This window comes from Grus americana, chromosome 25, assembly GCF_028858705.1.
Source record: "Grus americana isolate bGruAme1 chromosome 25, bGruAme1.mat, whole genome shotgun sequence".
Lineage (NCBI taxonomy): Eukaryota > Metazoa > Chordata > Aves > Gruiformes > Gruidae > Grus > Grus americana.
This window is the reverse complement of record NC_072876.1, coordinates 4622003-4645256: the sequence shown is the minus strand read 5'-3', so window position 1 is coordinate 4645256 and position 23254 is coordinate 4622003. Positions and strand designations below refer to the sequence as shown.

The 23254-nt window shown below is 48.8% G+C and overlaps 1 protein-coding gene across 3 annotated transcripts; it reads right to left on the bottom strand.

The window, feature by feature from the left end:
* Positions 1-811: 811 nt before the first annotated feature.
* Positions 812-14986, bottom strand: CD34 (CD34 molecule). Of its 3 annotated transcripts, none has more exons than XM_054803665.1 (8): positions 14590-14986; positions 9266-9490; positions 8243-8529; positions 8055-8132; positions 5522-5669; positions 5182-5222; positions 4267-4431; positions 812-2855 (listed from the first exon to the last, which is right to left on the bottom strand). In XM_054803665.1, the coding sequence occupies exons 1-8, from the start codon at positions 14666-14668 to the stop codon at positions 2664-2666; spliced, it is 1215 nt and encodes a 404-aa protein (XP_054659640.1). In that variant the 5' UTR covers positions 14669-14986; the 3' UTR covers positions 812-2663. The 3 variants fall into 3 exon arrangements, with proteins under 3 accessions (XP_054659640.1, XP_054659642.1, XP_054659641.1); XM_054803667.1 differs by lacking the exon at positions 812-2855 and adding an exon at positions 2880-3888 and having other exon boundaries at positions 14590-14887; XM_054803666.1 differs by lacking the exon at positions 812-2855 and adding an exon at positions 2885-3891 and having other exon boundaries at positions 14590-14876.
* Between the last annotated feature and the right edge of the window lie 8268 nt (positions 14987-23254).

Sequence of the window (23254 nt, the reverse complement as noted above, 5' to 3'; positions counted from 1 at the left end):
CCCTATCCGACCCCGCAGTGCAAATCAAGCCTCCGGGAGAGCTTCCCCTGCGCTGCACGGAACCCGGGCTCTTGGAAGAGGGAGTAATTCCACCTTCCTGCATCTGTTCCCCTTGCAGCCAGGCTGTGGAGGTCAGAGCACCCCGAACTACAACAAAACTGGCAGCGGTGGTTTCTAGCTGTATTCAGTACCCCCTAAGATGTACCTGGTGTGCCTCTGTCCGTGAGCCCATGCCCGGGAAACAAGCACAAGGAAGGGTCGGGCATCCCCGAGAGGAGGGAGCCTGGGCAGTAAAGATACCCAGCCCCGAAGCTCCTGCGTTCAGCGGAGCTCGAGCATCTCCGCAAGAACGGGCGCTGAAGGACTGCCGTGCGTCGCCCTGCAAATTCTTTGAGGCAGGAACCATTGACGGTTATTGCACAGTGCATAGAGTGAGGAAGCCTTCATCTTCATCTTCATGCACACGCATACACACACACACACACACCATGCACGCACACACACTGCACAGACCCCAGCCCTACAGATCACTCCACGAGACTGGAGTCTCATTTATTTATCTAGGAAATAGTTGAGCATCGTAAACATCAGAAAAATCAAACAAACGAGGTTTAAGAGCGTGCTGTACGTCACTTGTCCTGCAAATGTTTCTGTTGAAAGAAAGGGAAAATGTGTGCAGAACAAGCCACAGCCTTTAGTCATAGTGTTTCTGCTGGGAAACAACCTCTCTGCGAGGCGTTGTCCTCTCATCGTGCTGGCACAAGGTGCAGCCAGAGCCACGCGTCCCGGTGGGATAAACACGCTGCTGTTCCAAGGACACAATGGAGAAGCTGATTTTTAATACTCTTTTTTTTTTTTTTTCAAGTGGGATTATTTACAATGAGATTTGGTAGAAGCAATTCACACCAAAACAAACAAAACCTGAAATATTTTAAACTGTGTTTAAATGACTCGTGCACCCATGCAAACAGCCCCGGATAATGACGGATCTTGCTGTCATAGAATCATAGAATTGTTTAGGTTGGAAAAGACCTTTACGATCATCCAGTCCAACCATTAACCTAGCATTGCCAAGTCCACCACTAAACCATGTCCCTAAGTGCCACATCTACGCTTTTAAATACCTCCGGGGATGGGGACTCTGCCACTTCCATGGGCAGCCTGTTCCAGTGCTTTATTCTTTTATGTTCCAATGTCACTCCTTTAAGCACTGTACCAAAAAAAAAAAAAAACCAAAACCCTTCCCCTCCGGTGTTCAGCTCTGAGAAAAGGTTGCGATAAATTCACTACTGAGAGGGTCGATCAGCTTTAAGGGCCATTTTTGTCCTTATTTCAGATGTGGAGGTTGCTGGTGGTGCCAGCAGAGATTGTGGCATGAGTACAGTCTGCTGAACTGCAGCCTCTCGTGGTCTTGCACCATCGACGCCGGGTTTGCACGACAGCAGCTTTGGCTCCCTGTGAACGAGCTGCGCTTGCTCGGGACCGAGCACAACCCTGCCCCTGGTCCCTGCCTCTCACCAAGCTGCACGTAGCGCAACCTCAGTGATGCGGCTTGCAGCACCGCTCGCCTCAGGAGCAGGATCAGCGCAGAGCTAGGTAGGACCTGCTCCTGCTGTTAGGATTTTGGTGTTGGCCTTCACTTACCAAAGGGAAAAGACTTCTTTTTGTTCATGCACCCACTGCTGATGCAGAGGGAGAAACACCCGTAGCAGAGCCAGGTTTCTGTCTAGCACTCATCCCACCGGGAGCCCTTTGGCATCTTTTATTCCCAAAATCCTACCCTAGGTGCTACCCCTGCGTGTCGGGAGGGAGGGCGATGGGACTGCCAGCCTCCGGCGTCTGCAGAGCCGTCTACAGCCGTGTCAAATGTTCTCCGTCTCACGCAAGTGATTTTTTTTTCTTTGCTGCCTCTGCCTCGTCAAATGCCATCTCCAGTCCCTGACATGAAGAGACCGGGGAAGATTTTTTTACTCTAAAACAACTACCTGCGGACTGGTAGGATTGAAAAAGAAACAAGTTTGAGGTCTATTCACATTTCAGCCTTCAATTCCATGTGGAAAGTTTTACACAGAGCTTCAGCAAATTCTGCTGGAGTAGGAAATACTAAAGAAGACCTAAAGCACAAGAAGGGGGATTAAATGCCTGATGTTCTTAAAAGAGGAAGAAATGCTGCAATTAAACATAAAGATGAGATAAAAAACCAACTCTGTTAACCAAAATTATCTGAAACCTGAGAGGCTTTTGTCACTGAAATCCCAATTTAACTATTTTAATCAGCCTAACACACTGCCACCAAAAATCTTGGTTGGTTGGAGTCTGGCTCAAGGCTTCTGTAGCTTCAGTCTGCCTCTGCTTAAAAGCTGTTCAGGGCTAAGGGCACTTGCATTTCTCATTATGTTCTTCCAACAACAAAAGCAGAGAACAGCTGCAAAAGTGTCTTGTGTGGTCAATGGGAGAAGGAGGAGGAGGAGGCAGAGAAGCACGTCTTTGGCAGCTCTGGTGCTTAATGTGCTTTAGGCCGTTTTTGAAGTTCTTCACAGAAATAATCGTAATAAAAAAACCCCAAAAGGTCTGCAATTCCCTAACTGTCCATAGAAAACTCTTGCCCTCCCTTGTGTCTCTGCTCCCCTCTTAGTTCGCGCTAAGGATGCACTTCTCCCGGTTCACATCTCGGTGTCGGCAGGGCTGTGCTGCCTGGCTGAGTGGCCGTTTTTGGAGGACGCTTGGCCAGTGCCGTTCTCCTGAGTCCCTCCGTTGAGGTTTGGCTTCTCCTGCAGCTCGGGTTGCTCTTGGGGGGGCATCATCAACATCGTGTTTCCCTGGCTACCGTTTTCCATGTAATATGGGTCTTCAGCCTAAACAGGTACATAAATAACAAAGGCAGAGTTAAGGAAGGGAAAGGGCTGACAGCAACCGGCTTTGATTGCGGGCAGCGGCTTGGCTGGCTGCCTGCGCTTCCTGGACAGGAGGTACAAACAACTGCAGGCATGGGAACCTGCTCTCGCTGATGAGAAGGGGAACAGAGGGCCTGAACCATGCTGTGGCAAGATCAAACAAGACAACCAGCCAAGGACTGCATTTGTTTCTCCTGGACCTGAAAAGAGAAGCCATCAGGTTTTGTTGTTTTCTCATAAGCAAGTTTTAGAGCTGACCCTGCCTTGGGTTTGCAAAGCTACCCTGTGCCAGTCCACCTTTCCCCTTTGGCCAAGTAAGAAGCACCATTGAACAAAAGCCATGGAAATTGCTTCTTTTCCTTTCCCTGTCCTTCTTTCTTTCAGCCTGTAAATAGATGTGCAGCTCGCAGCAAGGTGCTAGCAGACGTGCAGCACTGCACTCCAGCAAATGCAAAGACACGCTGCTGGGCTTGTTACCAGTACCGCTCTAACGAGCAAATGCCTCTGGAGGACCCAGAGCAATAGCAGAGCTGCCTCCGTCCCCCACCACGATAACTCCCCACACGTCGGACCGTGGCAGATCCGATAGCACTGCAGTGGGTGCTGGTGGTCCCGGCTGCGGGTGGCGATTGCCAGCTGGTAGCAGATAGCCCCGCTCCTTGTTTGCTCAGCGGCATCCAGCACGGACACAGGCTGCTGAGCTTCCCGCCCGCCCCGTCATTTCGCTCAACCCCTTTGCTGATACCCTCGTCCGTGGATGCGAGATGGGTGTGCTGGACACATCTCGCCTAGAAACTGGATTTCTCTTTCTTTCTTGATATATTTTATTACCATTGCTTGTTAAGTGAGGGGAGAAATAGCCTTTATTATAGCATCGGTACAAGACAGACATATAACTCGAACGCAGCGAATGGAAACTTAAAGTGTGTCACTTTTAATGACAAATTCATAAGGTTTCGGTGTCTCTGAAGGGGTCTTGCTGGATGAGTTCTTACTGCTGAGCAAAAATAAGTGTTAGACCTAGAAGTACGAGTGAGAAAGGGGCGCTTTTCCCACAGGAGCAATCAGCTAGGAGTTAATTTTAGAAGGCAAGAGAGGTTTCCCTTCACCCTGTACAGTCTGGCCTCCCTGCTCCTGCCCTTCACCTCGCCCAGGCTGACCCAGCCCCGGGTCACAACTCCCCGCGCGCTGGCCGAGCCGTCCCGTCGACCTGGGGACACACACACAGGCTGAGGGTACCGAGCCACAGGGTGCGGAGCGGCCCCCTCCGTGTCCCATCGGGCATCCCCCGCCCTGCTCCTACACCGCTCCGGCAGTGCCTGCGCCGCCGGGCTCCTCTCTACCTGCTGTTCTGCCATCTATAAGCACTGACCAGCCTTTCTCCCGCGGGGCTCCAGCTCCGCCGCTTCATCAGGAAATATCCAGCCAAGCCCAGGAACGCCAGCATGAGTCCAGATGTGACCAAGGCGATCAGGGTCTTCTGAGAAAAGTCCTGGTGGTTCTTCACGCTCCCCCGTTTAAGGGATTTTATTCCAAACTGGAAAAAAAACACCAAAGAGAGCCGGGAGTCTGACAAACAGGAAACATATGCATCTGCTGAACAGGCACCAGGCTTAAAACAATGCTGCTCTTCACCTCCTTGTTAAACTTCACGTAAACAAAGCTGAGCTTTGCTACCCAAACTCCTGAGCTTTGCACTTGCCCTGTGAGCTCTCACATCCTCACGGTCCCATTTCCATCCTAGTGTCTTCTGTGGCACAGCGAAATTTTCTCCCTTGGACAAGAGTGCTCGGACCCTGAGATTTGGAGCACGCCTCTGAAATATCTCTGCGCGCTGCCGTTGCAGCTCTGTTGGCTGCCATTTGTACAGGCACCTGGTGCTCAACTTTACAAGCCGATGGCAGCTTCACTGGAGTGTTAAGAGGAGGAATTAATTAATGTTAGCGAGGTACTTTGAAGAAGCAGAGTGCCAATTACATCCTAAGAGTTATTGCTGGGATCTAGTCCTTTTTAAAGAAAATACTACCAAATTTTACAGTAACTATTTCAAGCGTTTCTGCCTTCAGTGGTTCTATTAGTGCTCTTACGGTGCACCGCTGCCTCGCTGCCTGTCTGGTGGTTGGCTCCAACCATCTCACATGCCAACACTCAACAAATGCCTCCAAGACGGCAGCAGGTTCAGGTCTCAGCCATCTGCCCCAGCCTCAACTGACCATCTAAAAAATCTCCTTTCTCTGGCCAGTCAGGCCACTCATTTTTTCCAGCTGAATTTGCTCAAGGAATTTACCTTTGCCCAGTGAGACTCCTGGAGTATATCTGTAGCAGGATCTGCAAGGTTTAAAACAGGAGAGGCACATTACTTAGGGGGTCATGCTGCAGCTAACGCCAGCATTGAAGAGGCTGGCCATTGCTGAAGACGGAGGAGCCGTGAGCCCCTTTGCTGCTCTGGAGGCAACGCCATGGCTCCGCGGATCTAGCAAGACCCCAGCAAGAAGTCTCCTCCCAGGCCGTAACTGAGGATTTGTGTCCTACAGCCTCTCCCCACGAACGGTCCCCTCTCCCATTGCCCACATCGAGGTCATTATCCAGCGGTATCAGTGGCAGAGAAAGGAATTAGCTCAACTGACCTCTCTCACCGACGAGGATGAGGAGCATACAGTCGCGGTCCACCTCAGATTTAGCGAGTTTAATCTGGCACGGGGAGGGAACGCGGTGGTCGCTCGTTTCACATATTGCACTCCATAAGTCCGATCCCTGCTCCTCTAAAAAATGTTTCTGCAAAATTTTCAAACAAACAGCCATTGAACCAACCAAACCAACTAATTTTCCATCTCGGCTATGCTGATGATGCTACTGGAAGAGTCGTGCGTTCACCCTTGGTGTTTTGGTGGCCTCTTTGTGCTGTGCAAAGCTGAGCAGAAGCAACAAGAAGTGACAAACAGCGCTGGGCTGGGTGTCAGCCCTTCACCTCCCGTTTCACCGCTGCTTTGGGCCCCAGTACCAACACTTAGAAAATAGAGATGCTTACTTCTTGTCTCTTAACTTAATGAGATTAAATTAAATGAAGATATTTTTAGCAATTCTTGCAAATGGCCTTTAAACAAAGCTAAATTTAGGATCTGAATTGCATGGCAAGTCCCTCCAATTTTTGGACTGAAACAGCTGCCTGAAGAGCCCTATTGTTTCAGAGTCCCAGGCAGGGGCTGGGAAAGGAGGGAAATAACAAAGAAGCATTGAGCCTTCCTGTTTAGGAAATGTCTTCAATGTTTTTGCTAGGTTGCTGATCAAAGGCTAGGTGAAAAAATACAAATTTCTCACATTTTAGAGCTGAACTGACTCTTGGGTGGAAGAGGAAGAGGAGTGAGGAGCTGCAGCCTTTCCCTTCTGCGGGCCAATCTCTGTATCAAACAGGATAGGCTTTCTCCTCAAGTCTATTTTCAGCTGCAGCCAGGCTTGGAGACAGAGCCCACAGTTGCTAAAAGACGTTATCAGCTTCCCTAACATCCTCCCAGCTGGGGACATCATCCGAGCTGTGGCAGTGCCTGACCTCTCGAGACAGAGATCGGCTCCAGCTGAATCCCGTGTCCTGCCCCTACCCTCCGCTCGCTCCCCGGGAGGTACCCGCCAACGTGGGGCTGCGAAAGAGGAGAAAACCCTCTTGCCCTGGAGCATCGTGCAGAGCCAGGCAGCTCGGTGCCTTCCCCTCTTTGCCTTAGAATTGCCTCAGTATTGTGCTCGGATCGCCACATCCTCTTAACATACAAAAATGCAGAAACTTATCCATGGGAGAATAACAAACAAATCATTTTCAGCTGTTTCTATAGAGCTTGGCTTGGGGTGAGAAAGGCCAAGATGGAACAAGAGACCCAAGTGTGTATTTTCCTTTCTCTGCTGTGGAAAGAACTCATCGGAGTGTCAGAATTTCCCTTTGCAATTAGCAGCGCTGGGTGCCAGCGTATTGCTCATTTGCTTTGGGAAAGGCCAGCAGGAAAGCGAGACACGGCACGGTCCCTCCTATCTGCTCTCCTCGCAGACGCTCTTATCTGGTTCCCAGGTTCAGCGGCTGCTGAGCCTGAGCTGGTTTTTCCCACTCGACGATTACTTGGGGTGGAGGCTGGTGGGGTGAGAGCTCCCAGAAAAACACGGTTAGAAGTGGGGCAGTTTGACTCCTTTCACATGCAGCGAGGGTTAAGAGTTTGTGCAAATAGATACGACTCTATAGGATATTTTGTACGTTATATATGCAGCCGCTTATGTACGTGCAGGTATGTAATGCATGCGTAACGCGTACAGTCCCTGTGCCCGGGAGGTGCCGTTGCCCACTAGATGGCATCTGTGCCGTCCCTGTAAGCAGGAGCAAGCCCAAATGCCATTTCATCGCCGCTTTGCAGAGAAAAGCCGAGTAAGAATTCACTCATCCTAAGTGGTGGCAGCACGGCTGACCAGCAGAGGTAAAATTAATCATTGTCGTGTTATACCCAGGGCATTGCCAAACCCGCTGTCCCACAAGATCCAGCACCATCTGCCCTCTGTTGCAGGTTGTACCTCCTGTGTGAAAGGTTTCTTTCCTCCCACCCACAATAGCGTCTCAGCTGGACCCTCTTCTGTTTTTACAAATGCTTCATTTTTGGCGCATGAGGCCAAGGGCAGTTACAGAGAGCCTGGGATTCCCTTAGGAGTCGGTGCAGATGGGGACACTGAGCTGCTAGCCGTGCTTCTTCAGGTGCCCTGTTTTCTTTCCTAGGGCAGTTGGCAAGACAAAAAAAGGCAATCGCCTTCCCAACAGGGAAGAGGAAGAAGAAGAACAAAGGCAATTTCCCGTTAAACATGGTGGGAGATACTTTAGAAGCTAAACTGACCCCAGAGCTTAATCATGGAAAAGGAGGTTTTATGCAACCAGGAGGTGGCATTTCCCCTGGGACCGCTGCAATCATTCCCACCTCCGTCAGTTTGGCACAGCTCAGATGCTGTGCCCCAGGGGTAACGGTGTGAGCTCCCACCCCAAACCGACCACCCCAGGTATGGTGGGTGACCCCATCGCTGCAAGCCTGAGAGCGCTGCAGGAACCTGCCCTCAGCTGTTTGCTTGCAGCCCCCCCTTCTCCTGCATGTCCCGTCCTCCCCCCTTGGAGACACGTGGCCACCCGGGGCTGCAACTCACGCAAGTGTTGGACTCGTTGAGCTGCAAGCAGATGGCTCCAGTGTCACTCAATTCTTTGACGTTGTGGCATGTGATGAGCTGGAAGGGAAAAAAACACAGTGGTGGTATCGATGAACCGTCGGGGGGTTGTGAGACAAGTCCAGTCTCCTCGAGGTCCCACAACCTACGGTGCCCAGCTGCATCCTCACCTTCGGGCTGTCCTTGCCTGTGTGCAGCGGCATGGTGGCAGTCAAGACGGAAGGATGCTCCGAGGTGGCAGGAGAGCTCCAGATCACAGCCGGCGTGGACTCTGGGGCTTCTGTTGCCATTCTGGGTTGTGTCACTGGGCTCTTGGCTGTGGAAGCCTCTCGGCTCGTGTGTTCTGGGTTCAAGGGGGTGACCGGTGGCTGCGTGGGGGCTCGGCTGGGCTGTGGGCTCCTCTGCTTGCTGCTGATCTCCGGGGTGGTGGGGCTGGCTGTCAGGGACCTGGCTGCAGCTTTGGTTTTGAAGAAAGGCAGTGAAAAGGGTACATGAAAAAAGCTTAAGTCCTCTAAAATCAACGCATGGCATTGCGATGACTGAAGTACAATATTGATTTGTCATAGCCAGCGGTACCAGAACGTGTTATTGGCTGTATAAGAAATGTGCATTAGACTTGCTTCAGCTACCTAATTGTTACATGCACTTTATAATCTGTTTACAATGGGCTAATTTCCTGGGCATACACTGCACCACAGCAAGGATGCCATTGCCCGACCTCCCCTGCATTGCCCTCGTCTCCCCCTTGACCCAGAGCCTTCAAAAAGATGTACTGATTTCAAACAGCGTAAGAGAAAGGCACCGTACGCCTGTGCAAGGGTCCCTGCTTCAAAGCCCTTCAGAGCCTTGGCCTCTTATTGGAAAGGCTGGCAGACCTCTTACGGGTACCGTTTGCTGAGCAAAGAATAGGTATGTCAAGAGAAAAGATTAATGAGCGTTTTGTCCCATCAGCTCTTGGCTGGTTGGCAAAGGATGGGTCTAAGCTGCTCATCCTGAAGCCAGCAGCGTTAGGCTGCCCCAGGAGGGATTTTTTTGGGCAGGATTAAAGCTTTTGACCACCAGGCTTTTCTTTGAGATCACAACTCATGTACCAACTGTGCGGTTTCTTAGGGCAATCTCTACCTGTGCACTTAATAAATCTGATTGATTGTTAATACAAATGCTACTGGGAATCACGGGAGGGGAGCGGTTACCGGATGTCTCTGGCGTTGGCTTGGCACTGCTGGGGGCTGCGGTGGCTGCGGTGGCTGCGGGGGCTGTGGTGGCTGCGGTGGCTGCGGTGGCTGCAGGGGCTGCGGTGGCTGCAGGGGCTGCGGTGGCTGCGGGGGCTGCGGGGGCTGCCGTGCTGCTGCTGACTTTCACTGCCGTGGGCATGGCCGTCGGTGCGGAGGTGTCTGTGGGGCTCCCAGAAGCTTTGCCTGGGGGCAGAGGAAGGGGTTAGGGGGCTGCTGTCCCCCCCGCCCCAGCCCCGAGCCCCTCCTGCCCCCAAGGGTGCCTGCGGGCAGGGCAGGGAGGGGTTAGCTGCTTTCGCAAATTCACTTTCTTCTTGCCCCGAAATGGCAGGCTGCCTCAGAGCTCATGTGGGAGAAGCTCAGAGACTGAACGTTTCGGCCGGGCGAGCACCGAAGTTGGGCGCAGCCCTTGCAGAGCCCGCGCTGGAGGAGGACAGGCTCGTTTCTGCCCTCATCCTGCCCGCTCCTCGGGCTTACCGAGGGATGCACAAAACTCTGCACAAAGCTGAATTTCATAGTAGTTTGGATTTATAATCCTTGGAGGAAAGACTCAGGCCTTGGAAGAGATCGTTCGTGCGCCTCAGGAAAAATGAGTTGGATTTGCAGTTGCAGGCACAATCTCAAAGTAAATAGAAACATTCCCATTGGCTTGGGATCAGCTCTGACTCATGAGCAAAAACATCTTTGGAAGTAAAACAGAATGTTTGGAGAACGGTTTGCTGTTCTAACTTAAAGTTTATATATTGCTTCCTGGTATGTTACAAAGATGACACTTCCAGCTTTTCCTTCTGAAATGAACTATGTGAGTCAGTGAAAATGCATTTCTTCCCATCTCTTAACCTCTTCTATGCTTAAGATCTATTTCCACTTTTCACAAACAGCTTCAGTCTCTACTCCAGGCCTGTTGCTGTTTAAGATTCTTATCCAGAGACTGAAGAGAAAAATCATACAAAATACGTTGTTTCATTTGTATTTCTGCCCAGGGGAGCCCGAGCTCCAAGAAGAGTTACTTCATCCTTCCAAACAACCCTTCGAGATGGAGCAGCACTGACAGGTCCTGACCAGCCGCCCAGCACCAGCGTCAGGGCAGCGGCTGGGCTGAATGCGTCCACTGCCAGTGAAACACGCGGTTGTGTGCTGTGCACTGCAAGTATCGTGCACCGCAGCATTGTCCTGGCAGGAAAGTTTTCTGAGTTGGGGTGTTTGTACTTTGCTGGATCAGGTCCGGAGAACACGGACAGTTTATGAAAAGTGAAAGCTGAGATCACCACCATTCACTTTGGCAATGGGTGACAGCAGGCAGAGCTGCTCGGCTGTTCCTGCGGCCGGTGGGTGCTGTGCGGGGACAGCACCCCAGCCCAGCCACCCGTGCTGGTGCATCCCAGCCCATCCATCCCAGCCCATCCATCCCATCCCATCCCATCCCATCCACCCCATCCCGGCCGGGCTGCAGCTGCTCTGGGCGTTGGAGCACGGGGGGGGGAGGCGGGGGCCCTGCCGAGGGCTCGGTGCAGGTGTCTAGAGCTGGGATTTAGGTTCTGGCACGGCTTTTATTTAAGGGAGAAGTTTCTTCTCTCCCAGATAATTCAGTTCCAACTGGTTAAATCACCAAGTTTTTCTGACGAACTTTAACAAATCAAAAGCAGGAGGCATGACTGCATGCCCAGAATAATGAGTAGCACAAAGTTAAATCCACGCTTGGCATGCAGCTTTGTGTTTGCATGGACATTAGCAGGAAACTTTACATCACTAGAACAATGTAGCGCCTGGACTTGACCTCCCCAAGTGCCACAGCCACCCAAGCACCTTTGAACTATTCCAGATGTTTGTAAAGCACCAGAGGCATTTCTAATCAAAGTCTTTTCACCACTGAATATCATAAATTGAAACCTGGATTATTGCTCAGTGTAATTTGTGAGAAGACTTGTCACATAGTATTTCTTTTTCTTCCCTTTACTGTAGCATATGCAGGCACTTTTATAGAAAACATGGCTAAGTTTTTTTGAAACCTTAGGACTCATGAGATAAATAATGATCCAGATGTGAGCTGGATAATCCACATGTTGCTCAGCTCAAGTGGGTCATTTATTGCACCATACATTTTTACTAGCTTTGCTAAACCTCATCAATTTGTTAGTATTAAAGATTTGAGAGTTTAAGCCAAGCCATATATTAACTTCGGAGAAATCTTCACCTGGTAGTGCTAGCACATGCAGGAGCAAAAGCATGCAGAAGTATGAAGGAAAACTGTACTTCACAGTACCTGTTCAATTTAGCTATCTGCCTCTGATTTTTAAAGATATTTTAATAACAGGGCTTAGGAAGTATCTCACCTTAAATCAAATTAAAAAAAGGCAACAATATAAATGTTAAAGTAGTTGGCTTGGTCCAACACTCATCCCTGAGCACTAAACCATAGAAGGCAAAACTCTGCAGTGGCAAAGGCTCAGGAAACAGGGGAAATGTTTCCATAATTTGTGCCCTACTCTGCACCCGCAGCAAACTAAACACGGGGGGTTCTCCTCTGCACCTCCATCCCTGCGAGCTGGAAGGTGCAACCCAGACAGTAATTGCACCTCCTGTGCCGATACCAGCTGATAAACAAATCTCTTGGTAAACCTTTTGCTAAACCTTTTGCTAAACCTTTTGCTAACTGGGCGCCTGCATCAGTGCTCTGATGCAGAAAGCCTGTGCCAGGAGAGTTTCTCGAGCTCTTCTGTGCATTTAAGAAAGTGTTTTTCCACGCTCAGCCAGCGCACCAGGAGGGCTGTGGCTGAGCTGTGGCACGGCTGGTACCAGCGGCTGCGGCAGAGGAGGGTGAGGAAGGCAGGGAGCAGGAGCTGGGGAGCTGCAGCCAGCCCAGGCGTCGCGCAGCGCAGCGGCTCCTCCGAGGGCTCCAGCCTGCGTTACTCACGCCTTTCCAGTTCTACTGCTCTCAGCCATGTGGCAGGAATTCAAGCGGGTGGAGCCCTCTTCCCTCTGGAAATATCTGATAAAACCCCCTTCCCTCCCCCTTTTCCTTCTCTCGGGCAGGATATGGGTGTGGGGCCGCAGTCACGCAGGGCACACAGGGCAGGGGGCTGCGGGGAGCCCCCCGAGCTGCCGCCCCAAACCCCAGCTGCTGGACCAAGGGTTTCCTTGGGCTTGGGGCCCCTCCGGCAGCTGGAGAGCCCGGCACCTTCCCTGGGACTGAAGTTGCTCCTGGCTTGAGCAGTTACGATGTGCAGTCCTCTAAAGGACGTTGAACTCAAGTGGCTGTGAGTTTTAAAGGTCCTTTTTCCTTCTCTGATTTTTAGAACTTTTCTAGGTCTTGCAAAAGCAATGAAAGAAAGAAAGACAGCTTTAAAAAAGACAAGAAAAGAGGGGTTTTTTTAAAATCAAATTTGGCAGAAATTAATAAAAAAGAAAGATAAAAGATTAAAAAAAAAAGTGTTTGTATTAGGTACAAATAGAATATATATGCTCTCTTTTCCATGTAAGTTTTGAGGCAAGCACAGGACAGCTCTCCACGTGGTTTATCAATACCCGATTTTGCCACTGCGAACCGCTCGCAGCATCGTGCTGCACGGGCAGAGGGTTCTGGAGCAGCCCTGGAGCATCGTCCCACTCTGGGGACCAGGGACGGGTGTAAACCTCTCCCACGCTCATTGCAACTCAGCGGTTCCCCAAAGGATCAGGCAAAGCCCAGAACTGATCATTTCACAGGCGATTCTCCCCACGAGGCTGGACGAGGCTGCTCGTTGCTCTGGAGTCAGACTGCGGTTAGCAGCTACTCGGTACCCAGCCTCCCTCCTCCCCACACCGTGTCCACACGTGGCCTTTGTAGAAGACCTGCAGCTGGCCCAGCGTGGCACGGGGTTTGTTGTTTTTTGGGGTTTTTTTTCTCCTGTAAAACACGTGGCTTTAGCTGAAGGTGTCCTGGGGTCAGGTGGAGGCCAGGCATCCCACCCTCGGCAGCGCTGCCAGGAGCCACCCTGAGCACAAACCCTCCAGAATTGGGGTTTCCATCAGGAGCTGCACAACTGAAACCTTCACTTAATTCACTCGGACTCCCCAAAGAGGTGAAGAGTGTCCCCCAGGGATGGGCTCCCTGATTTTGGTCTGCTCTGCGCAGCAGCCACATTGAACAGAAATAAATCTCCACTTTCCAGCAAGCGCTAATAAAGCACTGTAACATCCTGCAGAAACGTGGGGCACTGGCTGCGCCGGCAAAAGGAATGACATTTTGCAGCGCTAAACCCCCCGTCAGCCGGTAGCTTTGTCTTCACAAAGGCGAAGCTTTTCATCACTTCTGTATCACTTTTGCTTTGTACTACAAGGAACTCAGGTTTTGCATTTCAGGTAAACACTTTTGTCTTACACCCTCGCTCGCTGCTCACTTCGGCCCAACCAGACACTCCTGAATTTTATTTCTCTCAAATAAAACTGTTCTTTTTTTTTTCCTTCCTGTGAAATTAATATAGACTGGAGGGTCAGACCCAACGCTCGGGTAAGCTATGTACCTTGGCAGCAAAGGGAACATGAAAGGAGCACCGTGAAACGGATGAACAAAATACAGCAAATTCTTTCAATAGATCTAGTCGCTGACATTCATGTGAGTAAGGAAAAATTACATTTGAGGAGACACCCGCAGGTTCCTGGCTCCTGTCCCAGCACACTATGCAGCACACAGAGTGCTGCTTCACTTTTTTTAGTCCCTTTTTATTACTTTATGGTTGTTGGGTTTGGGACAAAAATGATAATATTTCCCTAAAATATAACCCTTTAAAAAGTACTACCTAGAGAAAGTCTCTGCATTATTATTCACTTTTTCATACGATGAATATTTGAAGAGCTGGGACAGGAGATTTTAATATTTATAGAGATTAATTTGATTATCAGAAAATGTTTAGTTCCCACCAGAAAACAAAAGTAAGGCTGATTTACACCAATGCAGACCAAGAAATGACTTGAACCGTGGCTGCACTCTGCAGCTTTGCAGTTATCTGTAATATTATAGGGAGCTCTTACATCCTGATCCCTCTCCTTTTCAAACCAGCAGCATCTTCTGTTTGCAGCACACCACCGTGAGCACGTTGGCCAGGCTGCCTGATGCAGTGCTGTTCTGTAAAATGCCACTGCAGTGTTCGTTAGGAGGAATTGCAGTCTCCACTAAACACTCGTTAAAATGCATCCCCTCCAGCTGCTCTTTCAGAAGTTATAAAGAAGTTGCCCCATGCACCAGCCTCACGCTGCTCTCCTGCTCAGTGCTTGTAACCCTGGTATTTTCTGCAGTCAATACTCACCAGACAACTCCACAACACAGAACGCAATCCAGAAAAGCTGCCTCCACTTCATTATTTTTAAACTTCCCAAGAACAGCATTCCTGCTCGCAGCTCCCACTAAAACTGGATCTGGCTGTGACAGCTCTTGGGTTTTCAGTCCTGCAGCGGCTCTGAGCTCATGTAGCTTGGTTTTAGTTCAAGCCTTTGAGATGACTCGGTTGTGGGGTGGGTTTCTCTTCAGGGGCTGTGCTTATGGTTCAAGACTGCGAGGTGGAGTTTGTCCGATTTGATTTCCCAGTTTTATATAGTTCATGGCAACCTCACTATCACTTAGGTAATTTTCTCCTCCCCACTTTCCTGCCAGTGCTTCAAAACAAACAAAAGAGCAGCCCTCTCCCCAGCAAAGGAGCCCAAAGCCTCGCTGGGCTTAACTCTTTCCTGAGAGCAGCTCGCTTTCCCCTTTCAGCAAAGGCAGGGATACAACGTGCTGCAGCTGGAGGGAAGGATTGCGGTGGAGTGTGCTGCTGAACTTCTCTTAAGGTAAAGTAAACACAAGCTGATGAGAGCAGAGAAGTGGAGAAACCCCAGGTCCAGCCACCGCCAGCGAGCCCCGTGCGCGGTCCCAGGGAAAGGGGGGAACTCTGAAAGAGGACTTCAGAACCTGAAATTCTCTCAGCAAATTAAGCAAGGAACTCAAGGATGCAAAATCATCACTGACCTGAAGAGAAGTAACTCCTTTAGCTTCACTAAATTGACTTCGGTCAAACAGAGAGCACGAATGAAATGGTTTAGAGAAGGTCGTGGGGAGAGAAAAACCCACAGGCGAAAACTTCTGCATAAAACCTGGAGCAGAAGAGGGACTCGAGACTAATAAATAACTTCCTGGAGCTCATTTCCATTACTAACACATTACAGAAACGTGAGAAACAGTGTAGAAATACTGACATGAGTTTTATTACCAGGCTGAACTTTACCAAGTGGAAATGGTTGGCCCTGGCTCTCTGGTTCTCCAGTGGTTGCACCCCAGGCGCAGAGGGACCGGCTCTGGAACCGGCAGGACGAGGGATGCTCTGCAGTGGGCAGCAAACAGGGCTGAGTGAATACAGCCTGACGGGGCCTTAAGAGACATGAGTATATCCAAAATTATTGATTAAAACAAAAAATAATAATTATTTTTTAAATTTAAAATAGTTGGATGTTTCCATTTCTTGATTATTATGTCTAGGGACACCAAAGACAACAGAAATGTCTTGGTAATCATTTTGACCTTTGGGGATTAAAAAAAAAAAAAAAGATATGATCATTTGGGAAACTAAACTCTAGTTAAGTCTGACCATCGTTTTCTTTTACAGCTAAATGATGTGGTCACTAAAGGAGTCATTGCTAACAGGAAATAAAAAAATGAGGTGGCCAGGAAAACAGCTACGGAAGGAAGGACAATTAAGCACTTGCTCAATGTAGTATCTTTATGTGGATGCCCCCATTATGCTTCTACAGTCGTATGGCTACAGTCAGCAAAAGGATTAAAAGGCAGGAAAAAAGACAGGGTGGTATGTACAAAGAAATCCCCAAATAGCATTTACAGTATATACACTTCTTGGTATGTCGGAACTCCAATAGCTTTTGTTTTTAGCATGGGACAGGGGGTGGACGAGAAGATGATTAAAGGTCCATCCAACCCAACCCATGATTCTGTGACAGGAAAACGTCTCTTGGAAGGAAACGCCTGTAGCTAAGAAATGTGCTCCAACATCCATATAAAGATTTCAATTATGTTCAGTAATCTATTACTGAATGACGGAGCTATACAGCTCTATTAAAGACCAAGCTATCACAGTAAATATGGTCTACAGCACAGTGTAAAACCGGAGTGCGGACTCAGCCCGGCTGTCTCCAAGCGTTTTCTCTTTTTCCTCTCTCAAACATACCCACGCATTGGGAAACGCGTGACTCGGCACATAACATGGGTCTGCGTGCACATCAGTTTAGAAAAGGTATTCCAAAGATGAAATGAGAGAAGTGGAGTGAGACAAAGGTCCTATTTACACCACAGGGAGCTGCCCGCACGGGGGGCTCTCCCCTCCGCCCTGCCGGGTTTCCTGCCATTCTCCTCCAGCGCAGCTCCGGGCTCCCGAATGAAAGAAACCAACAGCATCATCTGGGTTTGGCTGCCGGTTTTATTTCACCTTTCAAAATCAGACTAAAAATAGAGAGCTGGACTAAAAATAGACGATGACCGGGTCTGCCAGACACCGAGCACGGGAAGCTCGCGGGTTTGGTTTCCAGTGGAAGTCAGGCTGCATGTAAATGAAATTCCCCGTGCCGAAGATGCAGGGTTTCATTAATACTCACGTCCGCTGCGTGCGCTATCCGAGTATGGCAGATCATGCCGTAGAACTCATTTTAGGACAGTGACTCAGCTAAGCATGGCGCAATGGGTAAATCTAACGTATCCTCAAATGAGGAACCAAAAAAAAAGCCCCAAATCAATGTTCCTTGCCAGCACCCTGCCTGCGCTCCGGCACAGCACCGCCGGCAGCAGGGCTTAAACAAGGCTGGCCCAGCCTAACCACGGGTAGGTCGGGCTTTGCTGTCTGATGTCCATTCACAATCACGCTTCAGAGATGCTGTGAAGTGGGGAGGGTGTGTGTACACACCTCCAAGCATATTCCGAATATTCAGAATATCCGGCTGTAACCAGGCTCTTCAGTTATTTCCGTCTATTTATTCAGTGAGTGGAAGATAACACCTTTTCTCATCCATATTACTCTCCATTTAAACCTCTGTTTCAAGTGACTTCAGCAAATTGCAAATGAATACTGTAGAATTATTTCCACCTTTCAGACTCATAGCACAGTTTCATAGCTAAAAATTTAAAGATCAAAATAAGAAACATGCACTTGAATTATCTCGAAGCAGTCTGTATCAGCTGTGTAAGGTTAACAACGGCTGAGCCAATTTCAACTAAACATTTACAGGATCAAGTGTCCAAATTTCAAACAGCATGGTGATGAAGGCTTGTTCACATAGACTGGGAATTTGTCCAAGTATTTAAGGGTGATTTAATTTAATTGTGAATGATGCAATAGACATATGGCTAGGAAGTTATATGCCAGGAAACATGTTTTCTGTAAGTATTTTTGCAGGCAGATGGCATACAATAGTTTTGGTGTAGTCATTTCCCCACCTCTTAAAAGTTGCTATTTTGGACAGACGAAATAATGAGATTCCCACCACCCTCCCAAGACTGCTGACCCAGAGGATGTGCAGCCGTAGAGGACTATTTCTGTACAAAACCCCACCAAATAAATCAAACCTTACACTCACCTATCCATTGCCGTTCAAGAGTTTCAAAGCGTTTTAATAACTTTCCCACTTAAATGGAAAGTGAGTATTAATGCTTTACAGTACTCCCACCGCAGGGGCGAGAGCAGAGGCACGTGGAAGCGCTTGGAGCAACGCCACACCACAGCTAAACCCCAAAAGCCAAAAGTTTTGTGTCTCAATCCTCAGCCTTAGCAACCAAACTGCACCGCTTCCCAGACGGACCAACGCTTTCTGGCAATTACAACCCATCTCCTACATCCACCGCGCTCGAACCTCCGAAGAACTGCTGCGGGAGATCCAGCTTTCGGGAGCAGAACCAGCATCCCTACGCCTGTACGGGGCGGGACAGCCAGAGCAGAGTAGGAAGCTGCAAATAAAATTGTATTTGAGTGAAGCTTGGGTTATTTCTCCCAGTAAAACCTCTAAGATGCTGTTGGGATGCCATCTCTTTTGTGTTAAAAGGAGGCATGGGATCAAATCCTGACCAGGGCTGAGCAAGGGGAACTCCTGTGCACTGCTAACGCTCTCTGCTCCGAGCAGGCAGCTCCCGGGGAACAGCCTGACTGTGATTCACCTAGGAAAGGGCAAAGAGCTCAACACCTTCCCTAATATTATCACCCTTATCACAACTTCCTTAAGGACTTGTCATCTATTTGTTTTATTGTGTTTGGTTTTGCACATCATTATATTTACATTGTAACTCTCGGGGCAGGAAATGCTTCCTTTATTAGTGTTTCAGAAACTACATCCTGAGACTCCTGTCAAGGCATCCTTTGTGCGAAGGCTGTTCTGGAGAGATTACTGCCTCGATTTCTACATCAGAGCTTCTCCGAAGCCATCTGCTTCTCCCAGCCCTGGAAGAGCCGCTCACGCTCGAAGGAACATCCCTGCATGTGCCGCGGGCACGCTGCCCTCCATCACAGGAGGATGCTGGATGAGCCCTCTCTCGCTCCTTCACCTCACCTTTACCTACAGCTTTAAATGAAGGTTCCATCTCTCTTCCCTTCTGTGTAATCTCAAAGGAAAGCCGCCTGCTTCAGCGAGAAGGACGCAACTTGTCTGGGCTCTTAAATTTACTTCTGAACCAAGCGCACCCAGCCTTTAGTAACCATCATTTATGAAAGAACACTGCCTTTCTACACCACTATTCACCTATGTGTTTGTAGCCTTTTTCTAAGTCTTATTTAAATAGAGTTCTCAGAATTAAAGACCAAAAATATATATATTTTTTTTAACTTGGGCAAACTCTTGCCTCTTCATAATCCTTGCCACTGCATTTAACGAGTGCCTTGTTATTTAGTAACCCCTTGCACAGCTACTGCTTATTCATTTACACGCAGCAGAGTCATTCCTTAGAGACAACTGAAAAAACCCAAGAGTATCCGCCTTTTGATCCGTAGATCATATGTTTTATTTTTAAAAAGCTCTTGGAAATCGTAAAGAAAAAAAAAAAAAAAAGCATGTTTGTTGCAACTATAACATTCTGTTAATAAAAGTGGTATATTAAAACAAATTGCTTAGTATGATTATTCCACTGAAATCAATATCTTCAAATAGCAAAGCAAATATGAAGCATACACATGACTACATTCAAGAAAACCATATGGTGGATAGATTGCTGAACAGTTTTATGCCTTAAACTTTTACTTCAAGATTGTTGATTCAAATCTAATCAAGGCTATGCTCATTTACTACCTTCTGTCTGTTCAGCACTTTGTAGGATATTACTAGGTCTTTAATCTAGTTTTAAGGGGCAGGCTACAATGTAAATCAAGTTACTTAAGCATTTTTCCATGAAACTGTTCCCCAGATGCATATTTTTCGCAGCAACACCGGAGGTTGAACGAATCAGAAGGAATTGCCTTGAAAAACAAGGCAGGAATCGGCAAAATCAGAAGCCTACAAAAAGCTGGAGCTTTTCTAAGTTGCAAGAATGGGGGCCTAAACGGGAAGAAAGAAACTCTGGCACAGGACGGGCAAGGAGCCAGAAGATGCTCGGCCAGAGCTGCTGGTGTGACCTGGAAACAGTTTGCAGCCCATCGAACACCGCAGGCAGGAAACCACTCCAACTGCCCCAGCACTAGTGCTAAATAAAACCCTTTGTTGTCTTTGAAAGTAATTCCTGCTGGCTTTGGGACGGAAGGAACGGGATCCATGGAGATGATATCTCACCACCGACCGGACAAAAAGAGCAGTGTCAGGGAACTCTGCAGCACCCGCGCGTCACGCCTTCCCTTCACCAGAAAAGGGCCAGCGGCGCGGGAGCCCACCAGCTCCCATCAGAGTGAACAGAAAAGCCAGCACCAGCCATGAAACCTAGCTGAAAACTCTTTCAGATAGCGCTTTTGTCAGTGCGAGAGAACTGGCTCTCACTAAAGTCACGGTAATGTCTCGGAAAGAGCAAATAAGCTAATTACACACCTCTGGAGGATGCGGCTGTATCACTTCTGTCTGCACTAGGTACGGTCGAACACCCAGAAGTGTGATTTTTGGATGGCTACTGTTGGTGCGTTGAAGTGTTGAGATATCCTCAAGATCTGGTTTTTGGTTTTTTCTGGAAATAGGCACATTTGAATGTACAAAGATTGGCAAGTAGCTGCAGAACATAAGAAAAGGAAGAGGAGAGGACAGAGCTGAACTAGTCATATTCCTGTTACCATCCATCACTACTTTCGGACTGTATCAGAGTCTCATTAACCTGGCTGATTTCATTGACTGCTTTTCATTGCTGTACCATCCAAAGTACTTAACTATAATAAACAGCAGCACCACAAAACACCAATAAAAATCATTAAAGCATAAGTCTCGTAATTTAGTACAAAGATTAGCTTCTCCATCCAGATCTGCCGACTGCTGATTGCAATTTATTTCTCCCATTTATGGATGTCATATGAACATGCAAGCTGGATTCATTGCTCAGGCCTTCCATCCATCACCAGGACTGCAGCAAGTCCGTCTCATTGATGCACCAAGCAAACAGTACCTGAGATATACGAGATGCTTAATTTAAATTTTAATTCCAAATAAATGCTGTTTGCAATACTGCTCATTTGAAATCTGATGAAATTATGGCATCATAGAATTGTTTAGGTTGGAACGTACCTTTAAGATCATCCAGTCCAACTGTTAGCCTAGCACTGCCAAGTCCACCACTAAACCGCATCCCTAAGCACCACAGCTACATGTGTTTTAAATCCCTCCAGGGATGGTGACTCCACCACTTCCCTGGGCAGCCTGTTCAGTGCTTGACAACTCTTTGGGTGAAGAAATTTTTCATATTGGCTGTTTCTATGTTTTTAATTTGTCATATTTGCAAATACACTTTAGATAGAGTCACCTAGTGGGTTGCCTTGTTTATTCCAAGTTTAGACAGAGTGTGCCGTGCGTGGTGGTTGCTAGAAACCCGGCTGGCTCCTGCAGAGCATCGCCTCTGCCCAGCTGTGGGACCTGCCCAGCTGTGGGACCAGCCCAGCTGTGGGACCTGTCCAGCTGTGGGACCTGCCCAGCTGTGGGACCTGCCCAGCAGCGGCCCCGGAGGTTTTGGGGGGTGCTCGGGGTCCGTCAGCTGGGCCCGGGACGCTGCGGGAGGAGGATGCGGAGCAGCTGCGTAGAGGAGCAGCACGGACGAGCACAGAGCAGCAGCACGGACGAGCGCGGAGGAGCAGCAGCGCGGAGGAGCAGCACGGAGCAGCAGCGCGGAGCAGCAGCGCGGAGCAGCACGGAGCAGCAGTGCCCCTCGGCGGCGCCGGTCCCTCCCGCAGCCCCGGGGCTGAACGCTAAAGCATCCCTAAAGCTAAGCAGCCGCGGGTGGTAGTAGCTACTCTCAGTAGGTGCAAGAGGTCGTTGGTGAAGCAACACTGACCAAGATGGGGGGGGAGGAAGTCTACATTGCCTTTATTTCCAGGGAGAACACCCCCTCCGGCTGTAATTTATGTAAAAGTATAGCCTAAAAACTATGGTGGTATTTCTCAGAGAGAAACCCAAACTGTGATTAGGAAATAAAGGACTGGCTTTTACTCTGAGTAAATACCAGGTTGGTGCCAGGTGTTACTGGAGCATCAGATGAGATGTAAAACTCATCAGTGGCAGCGATGAACGGCATCTTTAAAAGCGCCAGGGGAAAAGGACTGGAAAGGGCTCTCATCTCCACCCTGGCAATTGCTGATGATAAAGTGCTACTGTTTTCTACCTGGGAAATGAGGTCCCAGAGGTACGAGTCTTTCCATTTTTCAAAGGAGGGTTTGTTCAAACACGTAGACAGGAGCATCCTCAGTCATTACCAACTCCTGCTGCTACTGACCCGCTGCACTGGAAACTCTAACGGCCTGCATTCAAAATATCCTTTTGTTTTGATTTTGAAGCTGTGTCCTTGGTCTTGGAGGGATAAATAAAATGAAATAGAAATCTAAGAGCCACTTCTTTGGTTGTGTCCTGAAGAGAAGGATGCAACAGCAAAACTATTTCAACTTCAGTGCTAGCTGACCTGAAAAAATGACAGGGCTCTGCTAACAGTTATGAGCACACAGCTAAATTCAGACACCACTTATTTATTGATGTGTTTGTACAATAGGAGTGGCTGGGAAGGCTGCAGACTCCCAGGTACCTTCTGATGGCACATAATAAGCACAGACAACACAGACCTACAGTGAATAATAGAACAAAAAGCTTCCACTATCACTGAAAATCAAAGCGCATATGCAATCAGATGCTATCCAGTTAAACCTCCTGGGAAGGGGAGCGAGGGGCATCTTACGAGCCTGGCTCTTGCCGTGAAGGAGGTGGGTATTACAGGACAGTTGCATTAAAATATAAACATCCAACAGTATTAGCATTTAAAATTATAGTGCTGTTTTACCATATAAATTATAACGTCTCTCACATAATGCTATAGATAAGGTCCAACTAAAGAAGCAGCGTAAAAAAGGCATCCAAATTGTGGACGCAATCCCAAGCCTGTATCTTCACTACTATGAAGATCTAAGGGAAAAAAAAATAATCTATTTATGAGATAATAAGAGACACATTAGAAATGACCGGATGAATAAACTTCCCACAGAGAGTTAACAACTCTGTTTTTTCCCAGAGCTGCAGGAAGGATTTCAGGCCGGAGCTGAGCTGTACAGGCACAGCACCTTCGTCCTCTCCGTGCTCGGGATGGCACCTCCTCAGCCACAGCGGGCTCACGGGCAGCCCACGTGCCCAGGCGCAGCGGGGATGGTCCCAACGCTGCCCGACCTCTCTGCCCCATCCCCTCCAAGGGATGCAGCCAGACCAGCCGCAGGGCTGTGCTTAAATCCTCCCATTTCTGATTTGGAAATACAAGCGATTTACACATGGAATCCAAAGCTAACGAGAAAA

Bases quoted from the DNA above. Each gene is read 5' to 3' on its own strand.
- CD34 (XM_054803665.1), bottom strand. From the start codon at position 14,668: ATGCTGTTCTTGGGAAGTTTAAAAATAATGAAGTGGAGGCAGCTTTTC. The intron at 9,491-14,589 runs GTGAGTATTGAC...CTCTGCCCCCAG, and splicing joins CTGTGTTGTGGAGTTGTCTG to GCAAAGCTTCTGGGAGCCCC. The intron at 4,432-5,181 runs GTAAATTCCTTG...TTTTTTTTCCAG, and splicing joins AGGAGTCTCACTGGGCAAAG to TTTGGAATAAAATCCCTTAA.